At 47.5% G+C, this 23,486-nt stretch overlaps 1 protein-coding gene across 1 annotated transcript in view; it reads right to left on the bottom strand.

Annotated features, from left to right (window-relative positions):
• The window catches only part of LOC147728380 (N-heparan sulfate sulfotransferase 4), a 1,294,254-nt gene that overhangs the window by 38,833 nt on the left and 1,231,935 nt on the right, over positions 1 to 23,486 (bottom strand). Inside the window, exon 14 of the mRNA XM_086963276.1 lies at positions 7,045 to 7,537. Coding sequence (XP_086819402.1) covers positions 7,418 to 7,537 — 120 coding nt within the window. The 3' untranslated portion in view covers positions 7,045 to 7,417. The remainder of the gene's footprint in view (positions 1 to 7,044; positions 7,538 to 23,486) is intronic.

Here is a 23,486-nt window from a genome sequence, read left to right as displayed (position 1 = left end):
TGGAACAGATAAAGCCACTCTAAGCTATCAAATGCCTTTTCTATATCAACGGCAAACACTGTGGCTATATCTTTCGCATAAGTGTCTGATTCAAGCACCTGTAACAAGCGCCGGATATTTAAGGCCGTGTTTTGTACCGGGATAAAGCCTGCTTGGTCACGATGGATTAAGGTCGGCATGTGCAACAGTAGTCGAGTGACCAAGATACGACTTAGTATCTTATAATCTGTGTTAAGCGTGGAGAGCGGGTGATACGCTGCTCTATACCACATTGACTTTCCTGGCTTAAGTAGCGGAACAATAACCGCTTCCCTCCTGGAAGACGGGAGGTGGCCCAGGTTGTGGGACTCTTTTTAAAACACCACTAAGTGCGGGGCTAGGATTTCGGAATAGGTCAGATAAAATTTGATCGGAGGCCATCTGATCCCGGTGTCGTGTTTCGTAGCATTTGTTTAATTGTCACCTGCACCTCTTGCACTTCAATATTTCCTCCCAATGCCTCCGCCTTCTCATCATCCAATCGCGGGAGCTGCAGCCCTTGCATAAACTCGACTAAGTCCCCTTCCATATTGGGCGTCCTACTCCTGTATAGTTCCCTGTAGAACTCATAGAACAGCCTGTTGATACCCTCTTGGGTAAAACAGGCTTCCCCAGATCATCCCTGGTCTCCAATATCGGCGTCCCTCTCCGTGTCGGGCTAGCTAACCATGCCAATATGGCTCCCGATTTGCCCCCCCTTCACATGGGTACGGGCAAGATAAGCTTTATAGTGAAATCAGCGCAAACGCTCTACCTGTCCCGCTACTCCCTCTATTGCCTTCAGTAGCTCTGCTTGTTTGTCAGGCCTCCCAGGTTGGTCCCTTTCCACATCTCGCAACCGCCGTTCAGCTTCGGTCACTTCGGCGAACAGTACCTTTCTCACCCCTACAGCGGCCCCGGATCACCACCTTAAAGGCATCCCATTCCGCTAGGGGCATGGAGGCAGTTCCTCCATTATCCCCAAAAAATAGGGTGATGGCTTCTCCTACAGCCTCACGGTCGACCTGGTCCTCCAATGCCTCAGGGCGCAAGCACCAGGTCGGCATCTTAGCCTGGACTCGCGACCACTGCATCCAAAGCAAGACAGGGTTATGTTCAGAAAGTGTCCAAGCCAAATATTCACTCCCCTGCACTCCCGCATGTGTACATAATAACGCATCTAATCGCACATGAAGGTCGTGCAGAGCAGAAAAATATGAGTAATCACGCTCCTCCGGGTGCTGAGCCCTCCAAGTGTCCACTAATCCCCACCTTTGCTGCCAGTTACGCCTTGCCTCTGCAATCTTATGTGTGGGCAATGGAAAGCGGGGGGTGAGCGAACCAATGAAACGTCTGAAATGCAATACCCCCTAATAAAACCGAACCTGTGAGATAGAGAGCGATAGAAACTAAGGCTGTTCTGTGTTAGGTGCATAAATGCTCCCTAGTGTTATATCTCACCCATCCAGTTTCCCAAAGACCATAACATACCGCCCTTCTGGGTCTATAATCTTTTCCCTACATAGAAAGGGCACCCTGCTCTGATCCAAATAAATACCCCTCGAGCAAAAGCAGAGTAGGTTGTGTAAAACAATTGGCCTCGCCACCTTCACTGCAATACCACACCCTCCTGCGCCTGTAGGTGTGTTTCCTGTAAGAACGCTATGTGCACTCCCCTCTGCACTAGGTAGGCATGCAGCTTCTGATGAAGCCACATAGAGTGTATACCCCGCACATTCCATGATAAACACTTCAAGTTATTGGTCGATCCCATCCCGCCACACAAAACAATCAGTGCTAAAGGCAAGTGTGACAACATGCCTGGCCCCATCCCCCCCTACAACTTAAGAACATCACCAACTCCCCCACCCAAGGACAGCTACTCTGAAATTAGTATCCATACAACAAACCCCCCCAAAAAACCACACAAATTCCTCTGCCACTACATAGGAGGTGGGGCGCGCAGCTGACTTGGATTCCTATCCTCCATAGGCATCAGCCCCCTCGCAAAGAAAGCATCTCCAGCCCAGTCTCAGTAACCTGTTATGATCAAGAAACACACAAGGCTTTACTGTTCCTTCATGACAGCCCACTGTTTCATCCAATGTAGCCATCCACTGTCTGAGGTGTCAACTCTGGCCTATGACCCCTGCTGCCCATGGAGGTGTCCGAGTCATTGCCTGCTGAGTTCCCTGTTGTGACCGCTTCTACAGTCAACCCCCCAGCTCGTTCTTGCTCCAGTGCCACCACTGCCTGCAGGGCTTCCGATCTCTCCCTAGCCGTCTGTGAATCCGTAAGCTTCTTTTGGGTCCTAATTCGTGGCTGTCTGCGCAGACCTCTTGGTCCCCTCGGGTTCCTGGGCTCTGTTTCCTCCGGGTTCTCGCCTCTCGGTGCCTCCTTTCTATAGGACTCCAGCCAGTCCCAAGCCTCACCCGGAGAGTCCATGTAATGCGTGGTGCCATCAAGGATTATGTGCCGCCGTGCTGGGAACATCAAAGAGTGCTGAAGACCCTCCTCTTGAAACGCCTTTTTCACTGCCAGATAGGAGGTCCGTTTGCGCTGCACCTCCAGCGTATAATCCAGAATCAACATGACCTTGGCATTGTCCACTGCAAAGGGCCCCCCATTCACGCCCTCCATAGGATCAAATCCCGGTCCCGGAAATACAGGAGGCAGGCCACCACTGGTTGCGGCGGTCTCCCGAGGGCCAGCGGCTTAGCGAGCACTCTCATGGGTATAAAAGGCTGTGAGACCCTCTGTGGATACGAATGTACGAAAGCAGCCCTCCAGAACGGCCACTATGTTGTGCCCTGCTGCCACCTCAGGCAATCTCACCACCTGGACATTATTCCTGTGATTGCGCCCTTCTGCATCCTCGGCCCTGCGTTCAAGTGCATTCACTCTGTCCGTTAAAGCCTTTAACTGCTGTATCACTGCAAGTTGCATCTGTGCCATTTCCGAGATTGTTTTTTTCATTCTTCTTTACCTTCTCTGTCAATTTCCTGTGTTCAAGCCCCACTGCCACCGTGCTGATGTCTTGGTGGAGCGTCGCCTTTGTGCCCGCTATTGCCTCAAGTATTTGCTGAAATTTCGCTTGCATCCGCTCATCTGAGGGTGGCTGGGACTGAGAAGTGGGCTCATTGTCCTGTTCCAGGGGTGCGCCAGCCCCCGGCCCCTGGGTTTACCCATGCTGGTCGTGCTCGCCTCTGTGTTCACCTATCAATGACCCCACTCGCTCACTGGTGCCGTCCAACCTCCGACCTCCACGCATCAGCCCCAGCAGATAGTGTCACGTCCCCAACACTCAGTGTCCATGCCCACTGTTAGGGATGATCACCCACAGGTCTTTGCCCTTCGATCCCCCGATCCATTCTTCACCCCTCGTGGTCGTTCAACAGACTCTCTCCAGGGGACCACACAAAGTGGGGTCACCCGCGACAATGTCCCTCAGTCAGAAATCCGCTCTCCAGCCATTAGAAGTGGGTCTCCAGGTCACGGGACCCCAAACTGTGCAGTCACTTCTCAGGGCGCTCCAAGGCCTCTCTGATAGAATTCTCTATGTGCACTCTCTAGGCCTCTGCTCCAGCCGCACAACTCCGCAGGTTACCTCTTCACCCGTAGCACGGTCCCACGTCTGCTCTCCCACTCGAGGTCACCCCCGTTGAGCAGCATAGCTATAGGGCTCAGCGCAGCTGGCATCAGCCTGACCAGCCACCCCTCACAGCGCTTCAGAAATAGTGCAGCGTGGTCATCCCTAGGTCTCCCTCAGAGTCCCTCAATCCCAACAGGCTGGCAGCGCCCTGATCATCGCCACCTTACTCCTCCACCCGTCTGTTGGGTCACTGCTGGGCTCTCTTCACTTAGCGGCCTGCCCCTGACTCACCGCTTGGTCTGAGAACCTTCCAGCAGTCCCAAGTCTCCAATGGGTCCATCGCTACACAGTTCAGGCCCACATAATCTTGATGCAAGGCAGGGACACTGACCTCCAACGCAGCAGCTCAGTTCAGCGCCAGTCCCCTATTCAAGTTAGTGTCAGCAGATCAGCACCACAAGACACCACCACAGGTGGCTCCACATCAATCCCGAGTCCAGGAGCAATGCCTGTGGAGAGCAATATGCCACTACAACGGTACGGCAATTCTGCAGGCACCGTCACTGTCTGCAGTCACACGTCGACAGGGCAGCGTCCCCTCCATGCAACAGCCAAGCTCCTGGTGACGCTCCAGTAGTCGCTCTCTCCTGGGGGCCCCTCCGCAGGTTCCGGCTCCCGTTGGCCCTGTGACTGCACCACCCTGGATACCAGTGCTGCCTCGTAGATCTGAGTACGCCCGCTCTCGGAGTGATGGAGCAGTCCCGCGCTGGCTCTCTGAGTCCTTATTGATCCACGCCACAGGGCACTGCTCGCCCCGTCGATCCCTCTCTTCCTCTTCCGATGCAATCGCTGTCCTCACTAGAGCACTTACTGGCCATGCACCTACAGCACGATCGCCGTCATCTTAGACCTCAGCGCCTTCTCAGGGTGGGTCCTACTCATTCACCTCTGGTGCAGTTCCAGTCTTTGCTGCTGAGTCACAGAAACACCATCCAAGACCCCATGCCTCACTGCGATCGTCTGCAGACTGGGGCCAGGGCGCAAATTAATCCAGGATTACGGCGAGGCTGGTGTGGAGCTTGTCACTCACACATCCGCCCTCGTCTCCGGCCAAGCTATGCCCCCCCGTAGGGGAAGTAACATGGTGTGCTTTCATCCAATAAGGTGTCACTGTTGATGAAGTTGTTGAGAATTGGGTAAGGGTCGTGCTGATGATTCCAATCCTTTGGACTTGATGTAGTGTAGGTGCAGGTCTGATGGTGTTTCTCAGTGGATGTAGGGCATGGTCGTTGTAGTTTATGCTGTGGTGAGAGGTGAGAGTGGAGCAGGGGTCCATGGGGGGGTCTGGACGCTTGTCTCATTTGGCAGAAAGGCTGCGAGGGTGGATGGATCTAGCTGTCGGGTGACGTTGCTGTAGACGTTGCTGATCTTGTTGCTGAAGTAGTAGGGGAGGCGGTTGCAGAGGTCTTGCGTAGGGAGGATGATTGTGGAGCGGGTGGTGGGTGAAGTGAGGCCCCTCACAATGTCAAAGATTTCTTACGTGTTCTATGTGCTCATTGCAATGCTTTCGGTAAATGCTGACTGCTTGATGTATCTGATTTGCTGATAGAAGAACCTGAGGGCTGTGTGCCAACTTGCTTGCTGTCCTGGTTAATGTTGTAGTCTTTAGTAGGACCGGGTGTCGCCGCAGGACATGATGCAGGCTTCATAAGGATGACGGGTTGTGCGAGGTCATTGTGCTGTTCTGGTTGGTGTGCTTGGAGCTCTGATGTCCATGTTTTTTTCAGGGATCCTTTTCCAGCTATGTTAGTTGGCTAGTCGGGCAACCAGGATGAGATTGTCCAACGTGAAGTCGTTGAAGTTGGTAAATATTGGGTCCAGGATGTCTCAATGGTGTGGACGGGGTCCATCATTAGTTCGATAAGCCAGGTGTTCAGGTTCTCCAAGAGTTTGATAGTGTTTGTGTTTGAGGTACTCTAGGTGGCAGTAAAGGTCACCGAGGAGGATGAAGCGGCTGGAGTCGAGTGCCAGAGGGACAATGAAGTCTACAACAGAGTTGAGGAATTTGGATCATGATGCTGGAGGTCAGTAGATGAGAGTATATTCCATTGTGGAGTCGTTGGAGATGTGTACTTTGAAGGCCAGTTGTTCCATTTTGTTGCTGATGTTTGAGAACATGGTAGAGTGTTGACTGTGGTTTCAGATGGCAGCTGAATGGACACAATTAGTTGAATTGTAATTTCCCATTTGTCTTTAATCCCAACTTATGTGTGTTTATCTGTATGCGTATCTAATATATTATTATAATGTGGCATCTAATTGTGACTGTTGATGAATTATAGTATTGGGGTTGCACCCGGTATGGCAAATGACAGGGTAAATATGCTCCAAAGTCTATATCCATCTATAATATTTTTTACCTCTGTCTACATATATATAATATATCCATGACTTTAAAAAAACAGCCCTCGATACTATGTGGAGTAAAAAAGAATTTCAGAAGGCAGAGGAGCAGAGAGGCTCGGTGCTAACATAAAATATTGAAACTAAACATGAAATACAACTTTATAATTATCACCATCAAGTTTCTACTATAAAAAAAAATATATCAGCTTTCTCAATTTTTATTACGGGATGGCCAGTGAATCACTAAGCAACTTGTGTGTTTCGCTGCTTGCCCTATGTGGTAAAGGGTATGCTGAGACGTGGGTCCCGTGCTCACTACGCCACTGGAGTCAAGCTATTCTGGCTGATTACGGCTAATAGCCAGAAACCGGTCCTAGGATGCTTGATTTTGGTCCAGGGAAGACATGGCTTGGCAGTTCTGGCTAGACTGTTCCCATAAGGCACAGGGTCAAGACTGATTTGCATATGGCCATGTCGTAGCTGGTGAGGCTCCTACTCTTTCCGTACTCTGGATGTATGGCAGGTCTACAACTACTTGCTAACACTGCATCCAGATGAGAGCAGCTGGCATTGCTGATGATGCAGTAACATCAGAGATAGACCGTACCCCTTTTTTATTGAGTGATAAACTACCACCTCAAATATGTTACCATTTCCTCAGCTTCCTTTGTCACCACCCTTTGTATAATCCATACTTGTGTGTTGCTAATGTTTAACATTGGCCAGTGCTGCTGGTCCATTGGGCCCTTGCCCGTTTCTGTCATGTCATGTGATATATTTGTTCTTAAAGTTAGAACACCTATGTGGATATGCTTTTTCTGATACCAAAACAGACACTGTCCTAATTATCAATCACGACCCAGTAGAATGGATAAATATTTCAAGTGCTTGTCTGTTGTAAGGTGGCTGCATTAAGATGCTGTTAAGGCGGGTGCTGATTGAAGAGGCAGTATATGATGCCTTAAGAAAACAGTCACAGTTTCAGAAAAAGCGTGCATGTAGAATTCAGTGATAAGTTATTTACCAACCTGAGAAACCACAAGCATCTCTTTTTGGCCATAACTCTTGCTCTTGCAGACCATTGTGTTGCGTGTTGTTGAAAATGGGAATTACCAGCCAGGGGTGCAAATTCTGGAACATTCACATTTGTGTAGCAAATTGAAGAAGATTGTAACCTTGGTCGACAAGAAGTACGCCTGTGCTTCCCAGCTTCTTCTTGTGTCCTGTGGATTTCCCACTGTCAGCACGTGCATATACACCAGCTTTCCTTGATTTCCAGGAGTTTTTGCATGGTCTTCTACTGACATATACGGTTGTGCAGGGAATAAGGTGTGTAAATATTATACTATTACTGAGAAGGTGCATTAGCAGTGATGCAAGTTTTTCTCTTTGAATCCGATGTTATCTCACTTTTTGGAGCTCTTGACGTAACCATGATGGCAAAGGCTGGCCTAGGCGATGCAGTAGTTTAGACAGTTGGACATTGTGATCACGGTAGTACCTTGAAAGGAATGATTTTGACTGGAACGAGAAAAAGACAGTAAACAATGATAATATATACATTCTGGAAGATACTCAGGTCATATATAGGTTTACATATAAAATGATATAGTAGAAGACATTATAAATTCAAAGACAAGTCAGTGGAAAATATAAACAAAATCACTGCCCATATTTGTATGTACATAATCATGAATAAACCATTTTTGGTTATTATTATTATTATTATTATTGCATTTATTGAGCGCACAGCTACCCGGAGGTTTCCCGGCGCTTGCCTTGGGAACCCGTCCTGGCTTTTCCCTGTGAGATAGCCCCTACAGGGCATCCCCAAGGTGAAAGCCAGGCATCCCGCCGCAGGGGGGCCGTTGTGGAGATTAAGCAAGCTTAATGCCCAGGTACATAGTAAATGATTGAGTGTGATTTTTCTTTTGCAAGAATTAAACACATTTACTAACAAAGTGGGGTCTACAAGATTGAATACCATCTGCTTATTTTACTTATAATTTGCAGCTGGTAACCACGTTTGTTTTCTCCTCCCACTGCAGTTGCTGTAATTTTCCATAATCATTCTATGAGCTAGTGACTATGCATTTGGTTTGTATTAAATGACTGATAGTGAGGTTCTCACTGGGAGGAGGAGAAGATGCCATGAAGCAAGACTTGTTGGAAGAGCCTTCTGTAACAGATACAGTGTAGCAACGCAAGGGCATAGCCTTGTATGAACAATTGTGAAAACATGGACACTAAGAGATTTCCCCTGCTCCCAGCATTTTTGGAGAAGAATGCTTGGTTGCTGATAGTGGGAACGCTGAGATGTTGCAATTAAAGTTTTGTTGAATTATAATGACCTGTGTTTCTTCCACTAGGGTAGGATTCCACAGCTTACTTTCTCTCGCACCCTTTGAAATGAAATGAAATGAAAATGATTTTTATAAAGCGCACGTAGCTGCCCTGAGGCATCCAAGCGCTGAGACTGAGAGTGCTATTTAGAAGAGACATAAGGGCCGAGGGGATGCTCTATTTGTTGAACAGGAACATTTTCAGTTGTTTACGAAAGGAGGTCAGGTCCGGATTGGATCTTAGGTAGAAAGGGAGAGCATTCCACAGCTGGCCTCCTGCTCTTGTTCTCCTGATCTTAGGCACTTTAGCCAAAAAGGCAAGAGCTGAACATAGTTGTCTGCCGGGGTGATACCAGGGGCTCCTAACTACAGGGCATTACCAAAGTCCAAACGAGATTGGATCAGGCCCTGTATCACAGTTTGTTTAGCTTCGAAAGGTAACAGGGGGAGAATCTTCCTGAGGATTCTAAGGAGGCCAAAGCAGGTGGCAGACAGTCTGGTTGCCTGATAGTCAAACGTCAGAGACCTATCTAGCCATATTCCAAAGCTCTTTATGGTGTCCTTGGGGGCCGGTGGCTGGCCCAGGCAGGGGGGCCAGATCGAGTTGATAGAGGCTGGAGCGGATCGGCCCAGCAACATAAGCTCAGTCTTGTCTCCATTGAGCTTGAGACAAGACTTAGTCATCCAGCTTTTGACTTTCTCTAGACAGCCCGTCAGATCCGCCCTGGCTTAGGAGCCGTCTTCCTGTGCCAGAGAGACCACCAGCTGAGTATCGTCCGCGTAGGTAATTATCTTGATGCCATACGGACGGACGATCTCAGCCAGCGGTCTCATGTAGATGTTAAATAACGTTGGACTCAAAGATGAGCCCTGTGGGACTCCACAGCCCAAAGGTTTGCTGGAGGAGATGGTATTTTCTTCATATACCTGAAAGGTTCTGTTACTCAAAAACGATTTAAACCACTCTAGGGCTCTGCCTGATATTCCTATGTCTAGGAGACGCTGCACTAAAATGTTATGGTTTACCGTGTCAAATGCAGTGCTTAGATCGAGGAGGACCACTGCCACCGATCCTCCTCGATCTAAGATTTCTCTGATTTCCTCCGTAACCGCTAGCAGAGCGGTCTCCGTCCCATGTTTGGGGCGGAAACCCATCTGTGAGGGGTCAAGCAGCTGATTGTTCTCGAGAAAGAGTGTTAAAAGACCATTTATGTATTTCTCTAGAATTTTGCTGGCCCAGGGAAGCAGAGAGATGGGACGGTAATTATTATGATTGTTAGTATCCATATTAGGTTTTTTCACAAGTGCCCGCACCATAGCCTGTTTCCACGCAGGTGGAACAGTACTTGTGGAAATTGAGGCATTAAGTACTTCCAGCATAGTGGGGAGAATGGTACGAGTGGCTGCAACCAATGTGCAGGGGGGGCAGGGTCGCTAGGAGAACCTGATTTCACTTGCCCCATTAGAGTGGCAAGTAGTTCCGATCTTAGCAAGGGACGCTCATCTAGCAAGGGTGACAGACTGTACATAGCTTCTTGCGAAGAGGGTGATGGTAAATCCACAGGGGCAATCAGATCGTGGCTGGGAATGATGAGTGGATAAAATCGATTTTACGGAAGAAGAACTCTGCCAGATCCTCGCACCGAGATTGCAAGTTATGGTCGGTTGAAGGAGGTTGAGGAAGCTTGGTGAGGCTTTTCACAATCTGATATATCTCTTTGGAGTTGGAGCTAGCTTCAGAGATTTTTTGTGTGTAATATGTGGATTGAGCAATCTTTATCTCTTTTTTATAGGCTGTAATAGCCTCTCTGTAGGTGGTTTTATCCAGCTCGGCGTACCCCAGACGCCATTTCCTTTCCAGTCTTTTGCACTGACATTTTTTCTCCCGGAGCTCAGCCGAGTACCAGGAGGCAGTGATCCTGGATCTTTTAAAGGTAGTTTTCTTGGCAGGAAGTATAGCGTTAAGAGAGTTCTTTATCCACTTGTTAAACATTTCATTTGCTACCAAAGGATCCTGATTAATTGATGGTTTTGTTATCTCTAACTCATGGACCCATTGATCCAGCGGAAGTTTAGACCAGTTCCATGCCTCCCGAACTCCCGGTGTTAAGGCGGGGTTTTTATGGGTCTCCCAGACAAGGGGGATTAGCAAGTGGTCCGTCCAGGGTATAGCGATCGGGAGAGCTGCCTACAGACTGGGCCAATTGCTGAACACTGGGTCTAACAAATGGCCTTTGGTGTGTGTGGAAGATGGAACAAGCTGGCTCATCTGTAGAGCGGAGAGATCTCCAATTAGCTCTCGGGCGATGTAGTCAGTTGTGTCCTCAAAGTGAATGTTCAAATGGCCTAGCAGCATAAAGTTGGAGGGGGAGGAGGCTAAGTCCGCAACAGCCGATGGTAGTGATACATAGAACTGTTTTGCAGGGCCTGGTGGGCGATAAATAAGCGCCCCAGAAACACTAATGTTCGGGGAAAACTCAAGACAAAATGACATGCTTTCGCAGTCAGAGAAGGGATTAAGGGAGCATCGGCAGGCATAGTGGTCTCTAAATATAATTGCCAGGCCGCCTCCCTTCCCATAGGGCAGATCACACCTTACTATTTGAAAGCCCTGCAACAGGGCATGTACTAAATCAGGTTCAGAATGCGGGGTTAACCACGTTTCGGTGAGAAAGACTGCATCCGGTACGTTCCTCAAGCAGTAAAGATATTTCTATGTAGTGTTTAGGTAAGGACCTGCAATTAAGAAGGTACATTTTATATGCCTGCTGTTTATCTGTAGGGGGCGCGGGTTTGTAAATTTTGGGGTATGTCTTTTCCTGGGCGCTTTAACCATGCTAACAGATATATCACTTTCTGAATATTTTCATTTGCTATGTTAATGGTGCAGATACTCACATGTATCAACCTTTTATCATCTTAGATTGCCACCTATTGACTTACCCCATAAATAGACACATTGGGCCAGATTTATCAAAGTATAGTGTTGCTCATGCATCACACAAATCGACACAAGGGGAGCGCAATCCTTTAGTCAGATCTACCAACCATGGAAAGCCACCTTGCGTGGCCCTGCTTGACTTGGTAAATCTGGAGTAACCCAAGACTGTGCACGTTGCTGCATTGCATTACTCTGCGCCGGGACGTCGTTACATGTGTGGAGAGTGGGTGTTCCCACGTAGCCACCCGTGTTTTTGGTGCATTTCCACATTTACAAAGAGTGGTAAACCTGGGATTGCGTTAAAATTGTATGGCTTCCTGACAGAGGCACAACAAGGAGAAATATCTTTATATAATATCTCATTGTTTCCTCTTTGTAAGTGTGCTGCATTCTGCAGCACACAGAGGATAATGCCTCTAAGGCTTGTTTGAGCAGGGAGGTGTCCCTTCCAGCACACACTTTTTTCCTGCAGCTCAAGGCTCTCTTGCACCATGGCGCAGGATGCCGCTAGCAGCACATAATGAGCCAACGCAGTAAGGGAGCAAGAATACACAGTATTTCTAAGTAAATCTTGCTCATTCCTGACCATTACATTTGACAATGCACAGCCAATTGTCTTGCTGCATTTTACTGGGTCAAATATTGATTAATCAGGGCCAGAGTTTGCTAACCTTCTGATATTCCGGTGATAGCTATTTAATAATGTAAATTGGTGAATTTAACAATAGAGCATACCTGCTGCGTTGCATTCGAATTTAAAAGTATATATATGCAACTGTAGATTGTTTGAAAATTGTGTATCTGTTTTGTAAATGTCATTGCTTTAGAAAATATTGAAATGCAAGTTGTTAAACTGTTCATTGCTTTACCACACTTGTGTCTAGTCTGTGCTGTATAAATCTAAATAAATGTAATTAAATACACCTGTCATCCAGGAGATCTGAGTACTAAAGCATTTAAGACTAATATCTATGTAGTGCTAGACAAGCCACTTCAGCTCCCAGAGCCTCAAACTGAAAATTTGTGTAAAGCAAAATACATTTTACAGTATTTTGCTTATTATCATATAGACTGCCAACATCATAAAATCCTGTTGTTAGGTAATCTGTTGTCGACCAGACACCTCCTACACAAACAAGCAGCTTGTGTTTGAGATGTTCCTGCTCAATAATATATCAAGCGAGGCCAATTTTCAACAGTTTCTTAGAATATTTTGTGAAGTGTACTATATAAGTGGGATAAGACATAAGACACCAATGCAAAGGGTAGCCATAGGGGTGGTTTGTTGAAGGTTACTTGTATTTCAATAAATCGTAATCCGTATTGGCGTGGGGATTGATTTGGGGCTAGAAGGAGTGAATAGCTGTTTGTTTAATTTACTTGATTGATAAGCTAGTGTTTTATGGGGTAGAGATTAAAATGTGTTGGTTGAAATGTTTTGTTTGTTTTAAAGCAAAAGAGTTCAGATGGAGAACAATGAGCAAATGAAATTGAAGTGAGACAAAAGAGAAGTTTGAGTGCTAGTAGCCTAAAAGGTGGGGACTTAGAAAAGAAGTGTAGCATAGTAAGGGTGCATTTTCTGTGCGGTCACCCTGGAATATTTGTCTTTTTCTGGACCCTATTGTTGCCAGTAATATGACTCTGTGTACAGTGACACCTCTGGCACTAAAATATTGCTGTCAAAATGGGTCTTACCCTATTGGCCGATTTAACCTTCCTCTAAGGAGAAGATGGATGGCACAGAAATTATTCTAGTGGCTGGAAGTTTGTTCCAGTAGTGTGTATTTTTCCCACTTGTATGAGAGACAAAAATATATTGCTACCAAAAGCACCACAGTTCATTGGCTGGGCTGCAGTCTAAAAGCACAGCTGTGACACTTGGAAAATACTTTTACCCTTGCCTCGTACTAAAAACTATTTGTATATATTAATAATTCTTCCCTGAAGTGTGCTCCTTAAGCCCACATGGTTAGGTGCCTAAGTAAGTAAGTTAGTAATAATTTATTGATTGATTATTTAAAATAATTTCAATATACATTGATATGCATATCAATCAATCAATCAGGGACTTGTGAAACACACTACTCACCCGTGAGGGTCTCAAGGCACAGGGGGGGACCATGCAGCTGCATCTTACCAAAAGAGCCAGGTCTTGAGGCTCTTCCTGACAGCTTGCAGAGCGGGGGAACGTCTGATGCTGAGCGGGAGTTCATTCCAGGTTTTTGCCGCGATGTAGGAGTAGGTTCTTCCACCCGTTCTAGATCTGCAAATGCAAGGGTTTCCGGCAAGGGGGAGGTCGGCAGAGCAGATGCCTCTCTAGGGAGCATAGAATGAGACTCTTTTTTTGAGGTATTGGGGTCTTGTGTTGTGGAGGGATTTGTAGGTGTGAGTGAATAGTTTGAAGGTCACTCTCTTCTCGATGGGGAGCCAGTGGAGGTCTCGTAGGTGCTGGGTGATGAGGTCTTGTCAAGGGATGCGAAGGACGAGTCTGGCAGCGGTGTTCTGGACGGTCTCGAGTTTTGGGAGCAGGCATTTGTTGATTCCAGCATAGAGGGCATTTCCCTGGTCCAATCTGCTGGTTATGAGTGTGTGGTTGTCGGTCTTTCAGGATTCTGGGGGGATCCATATTAAGGTCTTGCTGAGGATGCAGAGGGTGTTGAAGCAGCTGGAGGAGATGGCGTTGATCTGTTGGGTCATGGAGAGGGAGGAGAAAAAGTATGATGTCAATGTTGATGGTGTGGTCCGTGGGTGTGGGGGGGTTGCCGAGGGCAGTGGGCCACCAGGTGTTGTCCCATGTGGAGGGGGTAGATGCGAGGACTTCTGGCTTCTCCAAGTTGAGCTTCCGGCAGCTGTTGCTCATCCAGGATGTGACGTCTTTCATTCCTTCCTAGAAGCTGAGTCTGGTGGTGTTGGGTTCCTTAGTGAGGGAGAGGGTGACCTGGGTGTCATCGGCATAGGATACTATACTGAGTCCATGCTGTCTGACAATGGCAGTGAGGGGTGCCATGTAGATGTTAAAGAGCTTGGGGCTGAGCAATGATCCTTGGGGTACTACGCAGCTGATATCTGTGGGTTCAGAGAGGAAGGGAAGGAGTCTGATTCTTTGGGTGCAGCCGGTGAGGAATGAGCGGATCCAGTCAGGGGCGCTTCTCTGTATGCCGCCGTCATGGAGTCTGGCGGTGAGACTGCGGTGGGAGACATGTCATAGGCTGCAAAGATGTCTAGTAGAATGAGAGCCGCCGTGTGGCCCTGGTCAAGAAGAGTGCAGATGTCATCTGTGGCAGTTAGGAGGGCATCTCGGTGCTGTGGTTGCTGCGGAATCCAGATTGGGAAGAGTTAAGGATGGAGTTAGCTTTGATGAAATTCGTGAGCTTGTTGTTGATGATCTTCTCAGTGACTTTGGCTGCGAAAGGGAGGAGTTAGATGTGTCTGTAGTTTTTGAGGTCTGTCGGGTTTGCAGAGGGTTTCTTGAGGAGGGGCTTGACTTCTGTGTGTTTCCAGTCATCAGGGAAAGTGACGGTTTTGAAGTTGGAGTTGATGGTGCATTGTAGCTTGGGTGCTATTGCGGTGGTGACTCTGTGGAATATGTGCGGCGGGCAGGGCTCCATTGGGGCTCTTGAGTGTATGCTTTTCATGGTTGTAGTGGTATCTTCTATAGTGACCACGGTCCAGGCGGAGATGGTAGGCTAGCTGGCGTTGCTAGAGGTAGGTGTGGTGTTGGTGTCTTGTTTCTGTTTGTTGAAGTTGTTGTAGAGGGACTTGATCTTGGGATGGAAGTAGGAGCCATGTTTGTTGGGAGGGCGTGACGATTGAGGCTTCACTGGGGGGTTTGGTGAATTCTTGTATGATACTGAAGAGCTCCTTTGAGTTGCTGGAGTTGGCGAGGATCTTGTCCTGGATGAAGTTCCTTTTACTGTATCTGATGCGTTGGTGGTATTCTGTCATGGCGTTCTTGTAGCTGGTCTGTTCTTCTTGGCTTTTGTTGTTTCTCCATTCTTTCTCACGACATCTCCAGGTGCACCTGGATTCTCTGAGGTTGGTGGTGAACCAGGTTGCTTTTGTGGGGTGCTGTCTGTCAGAGATCCGGAAGGAAGTGAGCTTGTCTGTGCAGTCAGTGATCCATCTGTGGAGTTCATTGGCTGTAGAGTTGGCATCGGTCATGGCAGGAGGGGGAGCATGGTTGAGGTTGGAGTTGAGGTGCTCTTCGTTGACCTTGCTTCAGTTCCTGCATGGGGTGGCAAGGGGTAGGTTTGTGTGCAGTGGGTTTTGAGAAGAAGAAGTGTATGCAGTGGTGGTCCATCCAGAGGTGTTGTGTGGTGTGGCTGAAGTGGATGTTGTTTCCTCCTGCGAAGATGGGGTCGAAGGTGTGTCCTGCATTGTGGGTGGGGATGGTGATGAGCTGCTTCAGTCCAATGTTGGTGAGGTTTTCCAGGAGGGCAGTGGAGTTCGGGTTGCTGAGGTTGTTGAGGTGGAAATCCAGGTCTCCAAACAGTACGTAGTCCATGGAGGTGATGGCGTGTGGTGCGATGAGGTCTGTTATAGTTGCGGTGAACGTGGTGCGTGGTCCGGGAGGTCTGTAGGTGAGGGTGCCGCATATTGTCATTTTGGGGTTGGTCTAGATCTGGAAATGGAGGTGTTCTCTGGGGGATGAGGAGTCGTTCGTGCCGGACGTGGTGGGTCGGTGGGAGTTCTTGTGTACAATGGCCAGTCCTCCTCCTGGGTGTTTGAGGTGCTCCTTCTTCTGGATCTTGTAGCCATCAGGGATGGCGGTAGCGATGTTAGAGGTGGAGGTGGCATTGGTCCAGGTTTCTGGGAGGAAGGCTACGTCTGGCGACAGGGTGTCGAGGAAGTCTCAGATTTATATTGTGTGTAGGGAGCGTACGCTGAGGAGGACGCAGCTCAGGGGTTTGGGTGTGGTGGGTCCTGGTGGATGAGCGGTAGCTGTGAGGGTCCGGAGGTTGATGAAGTGCAGTAGCAGTGTCGACAGAAGAACTGGCCATTGGTGGTGTTAGGCGTTCACAGCTAGCAGTTGTTGTTTCTTCAGGGGTTGAGTGCGAGGAGGGTTGCTGAGTCATAGCGGTGGGTAGTCAGAGGACCAGGGTTCCTGGTGCTGGTCAAGGTTGGCTTACGGACGGGCGCAGACAGGCTTGACTTTGGGGCACCTTTGGATCACCTGCGGCCGCCATTAAGTAGGGGAGGGAGCGCAGCTAGGAGGCGGGAGTAGGACCTGGCAGAGGGGAGGAGCCGCAGGGGCAGCAGCAGCGGGAAAACGACAAACAGAAGAGAGAAAAAGGGCACAATACGAGACAAATAGACACAAAACGTCCAAATAGACAACAAGGCAAAAGCATAAATCACAAATAGACAAAGAGGCACAGAAAGGCAGAAGTGTACAAATGGGGCAGAAAAGCAAGGAACAGCCAGACAAGGCAGATAGACAAAAGGCAGCCAGACAAGGCTGGCAGAGCAGACCAAAAGGAGATCATGGTTCTCCCACTGGACCACCAGGGATGAGGTGCAGGCAGGCGCCTGAGGGTGGAGGAAGGCCTCAAACACCTACCTGCGACCAGAGAGGTACTGGGGGCAGTGGCACTGAGGAAAATGAAATTTTACATGGCCAATGTGTCCCCTGCGTGTACCCCATGTTTAGTGTATGTGCATGTCATCCATTTCCCTTTATGGCCTGCAATAATAATGCCTCTGCATTTGCGTCCCACATTAGGATGTCAGTTACCAAGTCTCCCATGAAAGAAATGTTAATTCTGCACTATGGCCTATGTTACCCATGTGTTTGCATTGTGCACGTTTAATATATATCGAGATGAACCCATTTTGTGGCTCAGCTTGAGCCAGAACCCGAATTAAGGTTTCATGCCTCCAGGTGGTGCAACCTTGGGGAGTACAATTGGTAACATATGCTGATGATACTCAGCTTATCATCTCCCTGTCCGGGCAGGAGGCGACTTATAACAACCTATCCTCCTGTCTTAGCAAAGTCCAGGAGTGGATGAATGACTCTTTTCTGAAGCTAAATGGAGCTAAAACAGAGGTCATGATGCTAGGACATAAACCACCTACCTCTGTGGATATGTGGTGGCCGGACTCCTTGGGGCAGCCTCCGACCCCTAAAGAGCAAATCAAAAGCCTAGGAGTGTGGCTGGACCCAGCCCTTAACTTTCAGGTCCAAGCCCGGAAGGTAGCAGGGACTGGATATGCCCTCATGAGAACACTCAGAAAGATTTTAGAACTACTTCCCTTTGAGGCCAGAAGGATCCTAGTACAATCTCTTATCTTATCACGATTAGACTATTCCAACGCAGTCTATTTAGGGGCTCCTAAAGGGACAATCAAGATCCTACAGACCATCCAAAATTGTGCTGCCCGAATGCTACTAAACATCCCACGCAGAACCTCTGCCAAACCAGCATTGAAGCAACTACACTGGTTGCCTGTACAACAACGAATCGAATTTAAAGCAATGACTATTGCTCATAAAGCCCTGCATAATTCCGGACCTGACATTCTTGTACCTTTGTTCAGTCCTTATCAAACATGCAGAACCCTGAGATCCAGTAATAAGAACCTTCTGGTAATCCCCAGGATTAGGAGATCGCGCACCGGGGGCAGGCGCTTTTCTTTACAGGCGGCAAAACTTTGGAACAATCTTCCAGACGCTATTCGCTTGGAGGAGAACCACCTCAGGTTTAGAAAAATGCTGAAAACCTTCTTATTCTGCTGAAGTTAATGGAGATGATTGGACCACTTAAGCGCTGGGATGCCTCAGGGTACCCATGCGCTATAGAAATGTGTTATCATTCATTCATTCAGACACTCTGAAAGCTGCAGCTCAGCTACGTATCCCTGACCTCGCATACTTTTGGCTCAGCTGAGAGGAGCCCAGCACGGAGTGCCAAGACAATATTTTGCACACAGTTATCTGCTTGCTCCACAGAAAACACATTCCTGCCTAGTGAAGAAGGTAAACAGAACCCGTCTGCAGAGATAGGGCCTAGCTTTTCTGTCTCCGTTTAAGTGATTTATAGAGCTTGCATCCATAGAAAGCCCATGGCCCCCACGCAAATGAACGAAGAAATATATGCCCACACCAGCTCTTGGTGAAGAAGCGACCTTTACTTCAGATAATACATCCCCGGACCTAAGATATCAGATAATACCAGACGTACAGGTCGTCCTGACACTGAAGGCCTCTCTACTAGACCGAAAGTCAGCTTCCCCCCAGTTACACGTCAATTGCACGTCATGACCAAGTTGCGCACACAAGTAGGGTAAAGGTTCCAGCTGACCATGCATACCCCCTTCATGTATCCACCCACTTATGACTCACTTATGACTCCTCAAGTGAACGCCCCTGTGTACGCCCTCATGCACGCCCACATGCTCTTATCTCTCTCTTTCTCTTGCTCTGCCTGGAGCGCTCCTCCCTATGTACAAGATTAGATGTATAAATATTGTACTCTGTGAATAAAGTTCAGAAGACCCTTCCTGAACCTTAGTGGTGATGGAACCGATTCTCCCTTAACTCGAGTTATTGAAATAAAGCCCTTTTGAATCGGACACCATGGACTCTGCCTCTCATTTAATACATGACCCTTTGTTTAAGTATAGAAATTATGACAGGGTAATACTTTATTTACCACATTAATATGGCGCCCGAACAGGAACTAATCCCCTTCCCCACGCGCCGGAGATGTAGGTCCAGCCCTTGCCCCCTTCTACAGCCGTGACGGACTTCAAAGTGTACACGCCAGCGGGATTTCCTGCTTACTCCCTCAGGCCCACGGAGGAGACGGACTGCGACCAGGCATCCACACGAGGCGGTGAGGATCGCGGATCATCCCAACCAGAGCCCAACCCGTGAGAAAGCAAGGTCCGAGGGTTCCGAAGGTCCACATGTTCCGTGGCGCATGCGCAGGCTGTATCAAGTTTCTGAGGCCTTCAAGTTCTGCTTCCCAGTGAGTACCACTAGTGGGAACGCATAAAGTTCAAGACGGGTTCATTTATTTGAGCTCGGTAAAGACGTGTCCATTAACACGGGTACGGTAAAGACGTGTTCACGGTAAACGTGGAAACGGTAAAGACGGGTCCATTTCAGTGGGCACGGTAAAGACGGGTCCACGGTAAACGTGGGCACGGTAAAGACGTGTCTCTTTAAGAGACCGGTATGGTTGTACTTTATTCCAGTGCACAAAGTTAACTGTTTTCAAGTACCTGTATCTAGTCAAACTGTATCTGTTTAAATGTTTTAGTATTGTAGTGTGAATGATTGTTTCAGTCAGAGAATTTTTGCGTTTATTGTGTTTTTCATTAAGTTGGTTTCAACATGCCACTGTTTTCGAAATTACGTCAGATAGGGACCAGGAAAGGTATCTTAGAAGAGCCAGTTAACATCCCGCCTAGAGACACACCTGGTCATTATATGTATAATAAGCACGGGCTAGATGCCGTATTGTTTTTAGACATGGGTAGATTACACGAAGGATTAAGAGGAGAAGTCTCAGGAACGTGGGATTCTGAATGCATTATGAAGGTAGAGGAAGCGCTATGGAAAAGGAAAGTAAGACCCTCTCAGAAAAATGCCATTGAATTATGGCGCAAAGAGTCACATAGGAGATCAGAGAAAGAATTCCACCAAGCAGAGAGAAGTAAACAAGCAGCGGAAAAAGCCAAAGAAAAAGAACTGCGGGAGGAGGGGGAACGAGTCAAGGCAGAACAAGCAGATAGAGAAAGAAATGCCCTCGTTGCTGGTATTTATCCTGTCCTCTCAGAAGAACTAGCTAGAGTGACCCCCTCAGAAACACCCCGTAGGTCGCGAACGCCACCACCTGTACCCTTTAGAGTACGTAGGACAAAGCCAACAGCATCTGAAGCGTTTATTTCCTCGCATCTAGAAGAGCCCGCACCGGACTATGTAAATGCAGAATTCCCTCCGCCCCCATCAGCGGCTCAGCATCAACAGCTCCAGCAGGTCGTGCAAGACGACATAGGGACAGGGGCAGTAGGGGGAGGGGGGCCAAGGCCAATGCCAACGCCAACGTTAACGCCAACACGAACATCAACGCCATATAAGTTTACTGTAACAATCCCTCGCTGTATATACGATCCAGAACCAGGAAAGGGCTCAATGCTCGTGATTTCACTAAGATTAAGACAAGCTGTTGACTATTTGGTCACACTACCAGACATGAAAGAACACCTAGATAAAATATACCGTTTCATCAGGACGGGGCAGGGTCCCGAGAGTATAGAACAGGCCATGGAACACAGAAAGGTGGGGGTTAAGAACTACATCCTACGTTTTATGATTACCTGCCTGATCAGGGAACAAGACCAAGGAGACGGAGATGTAAAGCATGGTTTAATAGAATGGAGCGATAACATAGATGCCGGTAGGCATGATAAACAGGGACAGACAGATAGCATGTATAAGAAAATACGAAAGGAAATAGTAGCGATACACAGAGCAGGGTCGGACGAGAAGAGTGAGTCATCATCGGAAGAGTTAGAAACCGAGGCAAAGGACAAAATGAATTATGTAGGTAAGGCACGACAGTTTGACAGGCCCAAGTGCCTCGATTACCGTACACAGGGGCCTCCCATTAAAGAAAGATATTCCCTTGAAAATGTATTCCAAGCTACTGAGAAAGCCCTGAAACGACGGATAGAGAGCGAGCGATCCCACACCCCACACAAAAAGGAATTGCCCCGGTCAGCCGTCCAGTGGGTGTCCAATTCTAATATATATAGTAATGATATAGTGGCTCAGACTTTCTTGAGCCTTCCGCCGAACGAACAGCGTTTGGCCGGTATTTACATGGTTCAACATTTGATAACGTTGTATGAGAGCCAATATTCTGGTCCTGGTCACTTGTATAAATTACTGGATGACATACTTCTAGAAAGATGGACAGGCCTAGGTACTGACTTAATTAATGTCATTCTGGACCAACGACATAAGTACTTAAATTCTCTGACCACATGCATGCTTCCCGCCCCACACCACGACAGAAAGCACCTATACATAGACAGACAGAACCCCCTACGAGCGGTACATCCCGTTAAACATGCAGCTGGTGAACTTCAACGAGTGTATGTTTACACCCCCTTGACGAAATTAGAAATACTGGAAATGAAAAAGATGTTGCCCTGCCATGATAAAGATCCGGGGGGGTTTCACCGTGAATTAAAAGACATTCTCCGCATCGGAGATTATACGTATACTGACATTCTAAACTATTAAAAGTACTGTTGCCTGCAGGTATTTATGAAAAGCTTAAGGAAAAAGACTGGGAGGTGGGAGAGAAAAAGATAAGTTGGACCGAATTCGAAGCAGAGGATAAAATTAGGCTTCCGGGGGTTGGTCTAGGGGAAAAAGCTAAAGCACTACCTGAACTCCTGATACAGGTTTTGCCGAGATTATTGATTACTAAAAAGGAAGACTGGGATGCTATTTCAGCCTGTAAACAGAAGCAAGACGAGGACACAAGTGATTTCTATTCTAGATTCGAGAAATGTTTTTCTATTAATAGTGGCCTTAAGCCCAGTAGTGAGTCATTTCCACATCTTTTCGTGAGCAAATTAGTAGAGAATTCCCTACCCCAGGTCAAGAATAGAGTACTGAAGGTTGAGAGTACTTGGCAAGCAAACAGCCCTTCCCAAATGTTGCAAATGCTACAATATCACCAGAACAGAATTAGAGAAGAGCAGGATCAGGAAAAGAGACGCATGAAAGAGACAAAAATGAAAGTGCTGGTTGCCCAAACAGTACCAGCAAACACGAACAAAAATAGCAAAAATGTCACAACACCTGTCAAAGGGAACTGTAATTATTGCAAGCAACCAGGTCACTATGTAAATGAATGTGCTGTCCTGAAACACAACATAGCTACAGGCAAGACAAAAGAACGACCACACGTTCCTAGGCAAAATAGCACCCCACAGAATTCACAACAGACAGTAGGGAATTTTCCACCCCCACCACCGCCTGTTCATGCCACGCAGCAAATGTATCAGTACACACAGTCAGACTATCCAGAATATCAAGCATACTCATGAAACAGCCTTGAGAGGGAAGTTGGCTTGCCCCTTATTGAGGTTCCTGTAGATCAAGAGGGTCCTTATGTACATAGTCGTGTATTGGGAAAAGACAGAAAATTTCTGATTGACACAGGGGCGAGCAGAACTACCATCAGCCATGACGAGGTTCCAGGGGCACCCCTCTCGGGCTCACAGAATATTTCCCTGGGATTTTCAGGAAAGCCTATTGTTAATGAAGTATCGAAACCAGTTTCCTTAGGAGTAGGTCCATTGTCACGTACCACAGACTTGTTACTTACTAGATCATGTCCAGAAAACTTGCTTGGTATAAAGACATTGAAAGAACTAGGAGCAGTTATATGTTGTTCTCCGGAAGGAGTACGACTGTTCTTACGTGATTTTAAGGGACACTATGTGTTGAAGGATTTTGACAACAGACTCCAGAATGTACCACAGCACCTATGGGCACAAGGTCCGACTGACGTAGGTTACATGCACATTACACCATACCGTGTCACTCTCAAAACAGGTTTTACCACGTATACGACAATACAAGTTACCACATGATGCCGTAGTGGCCTTATTGAAAATTATTGACAAGCTCATTGCACAAGGGTTGGTAGTGGAGACTGACTCGAATGTATGTAATTCGCCTGTCATTCCTATCCTTAAACGAACAGACTCTAATGCACCACCAGTTTACAGACTAGTTGTTGACCTTCGAGAATTGAATAAATGTGTAGTTCCACAGTACCCAGTAGTCCCAGACATTTCTTCATTACTGACTGCTATTGATTCTGAGGCAACGTTCTTTACTGTCATTGACTTGAAGAATGCTTTCTTTAGCGTTCCAATTCATCCAGACAGCCAGTATCTTTTCGGATTCAGTTTAAATGGACGCGGCTTTAAATTTACGAGAGCACCACAAGGTTTTACAGAGAGTCCTAGCATTTACAGTCAAGCATTGAAAAGACAGCTGGACAGTATTAATATGCCTACCAACACTGCACTGCTCCAGTACATAGACGACATCCTAATTACAGCACGATCAGAACCAGACTGCGAAAATGCATCACTGACAGTTTTACACTTTCTGGCTGACAAGGGGCACAAAGTGTCCCCTTCAAAGTTA

The sequence above is a fragment of the Lissotriton vulgaris genome, chromosome 3_1, assembly GCF_964263255.1.
Source record: "Lissotriton vulgaris chromosome 3_1, aLisVul1.2, whole genome shotgun sequence".
In the NCBI taxonomy this organism is placed as follows: Eukaryota; Metazoa; Chordata; class Amphibia; order Caudata; family Salamandridae; genus Lissotriton; species Lissotriton vulgaris.
Note: the sequence above shows the minus strand (reverse complement) of the source record. Positions and strands in the feature narration are given on the sequence as shown.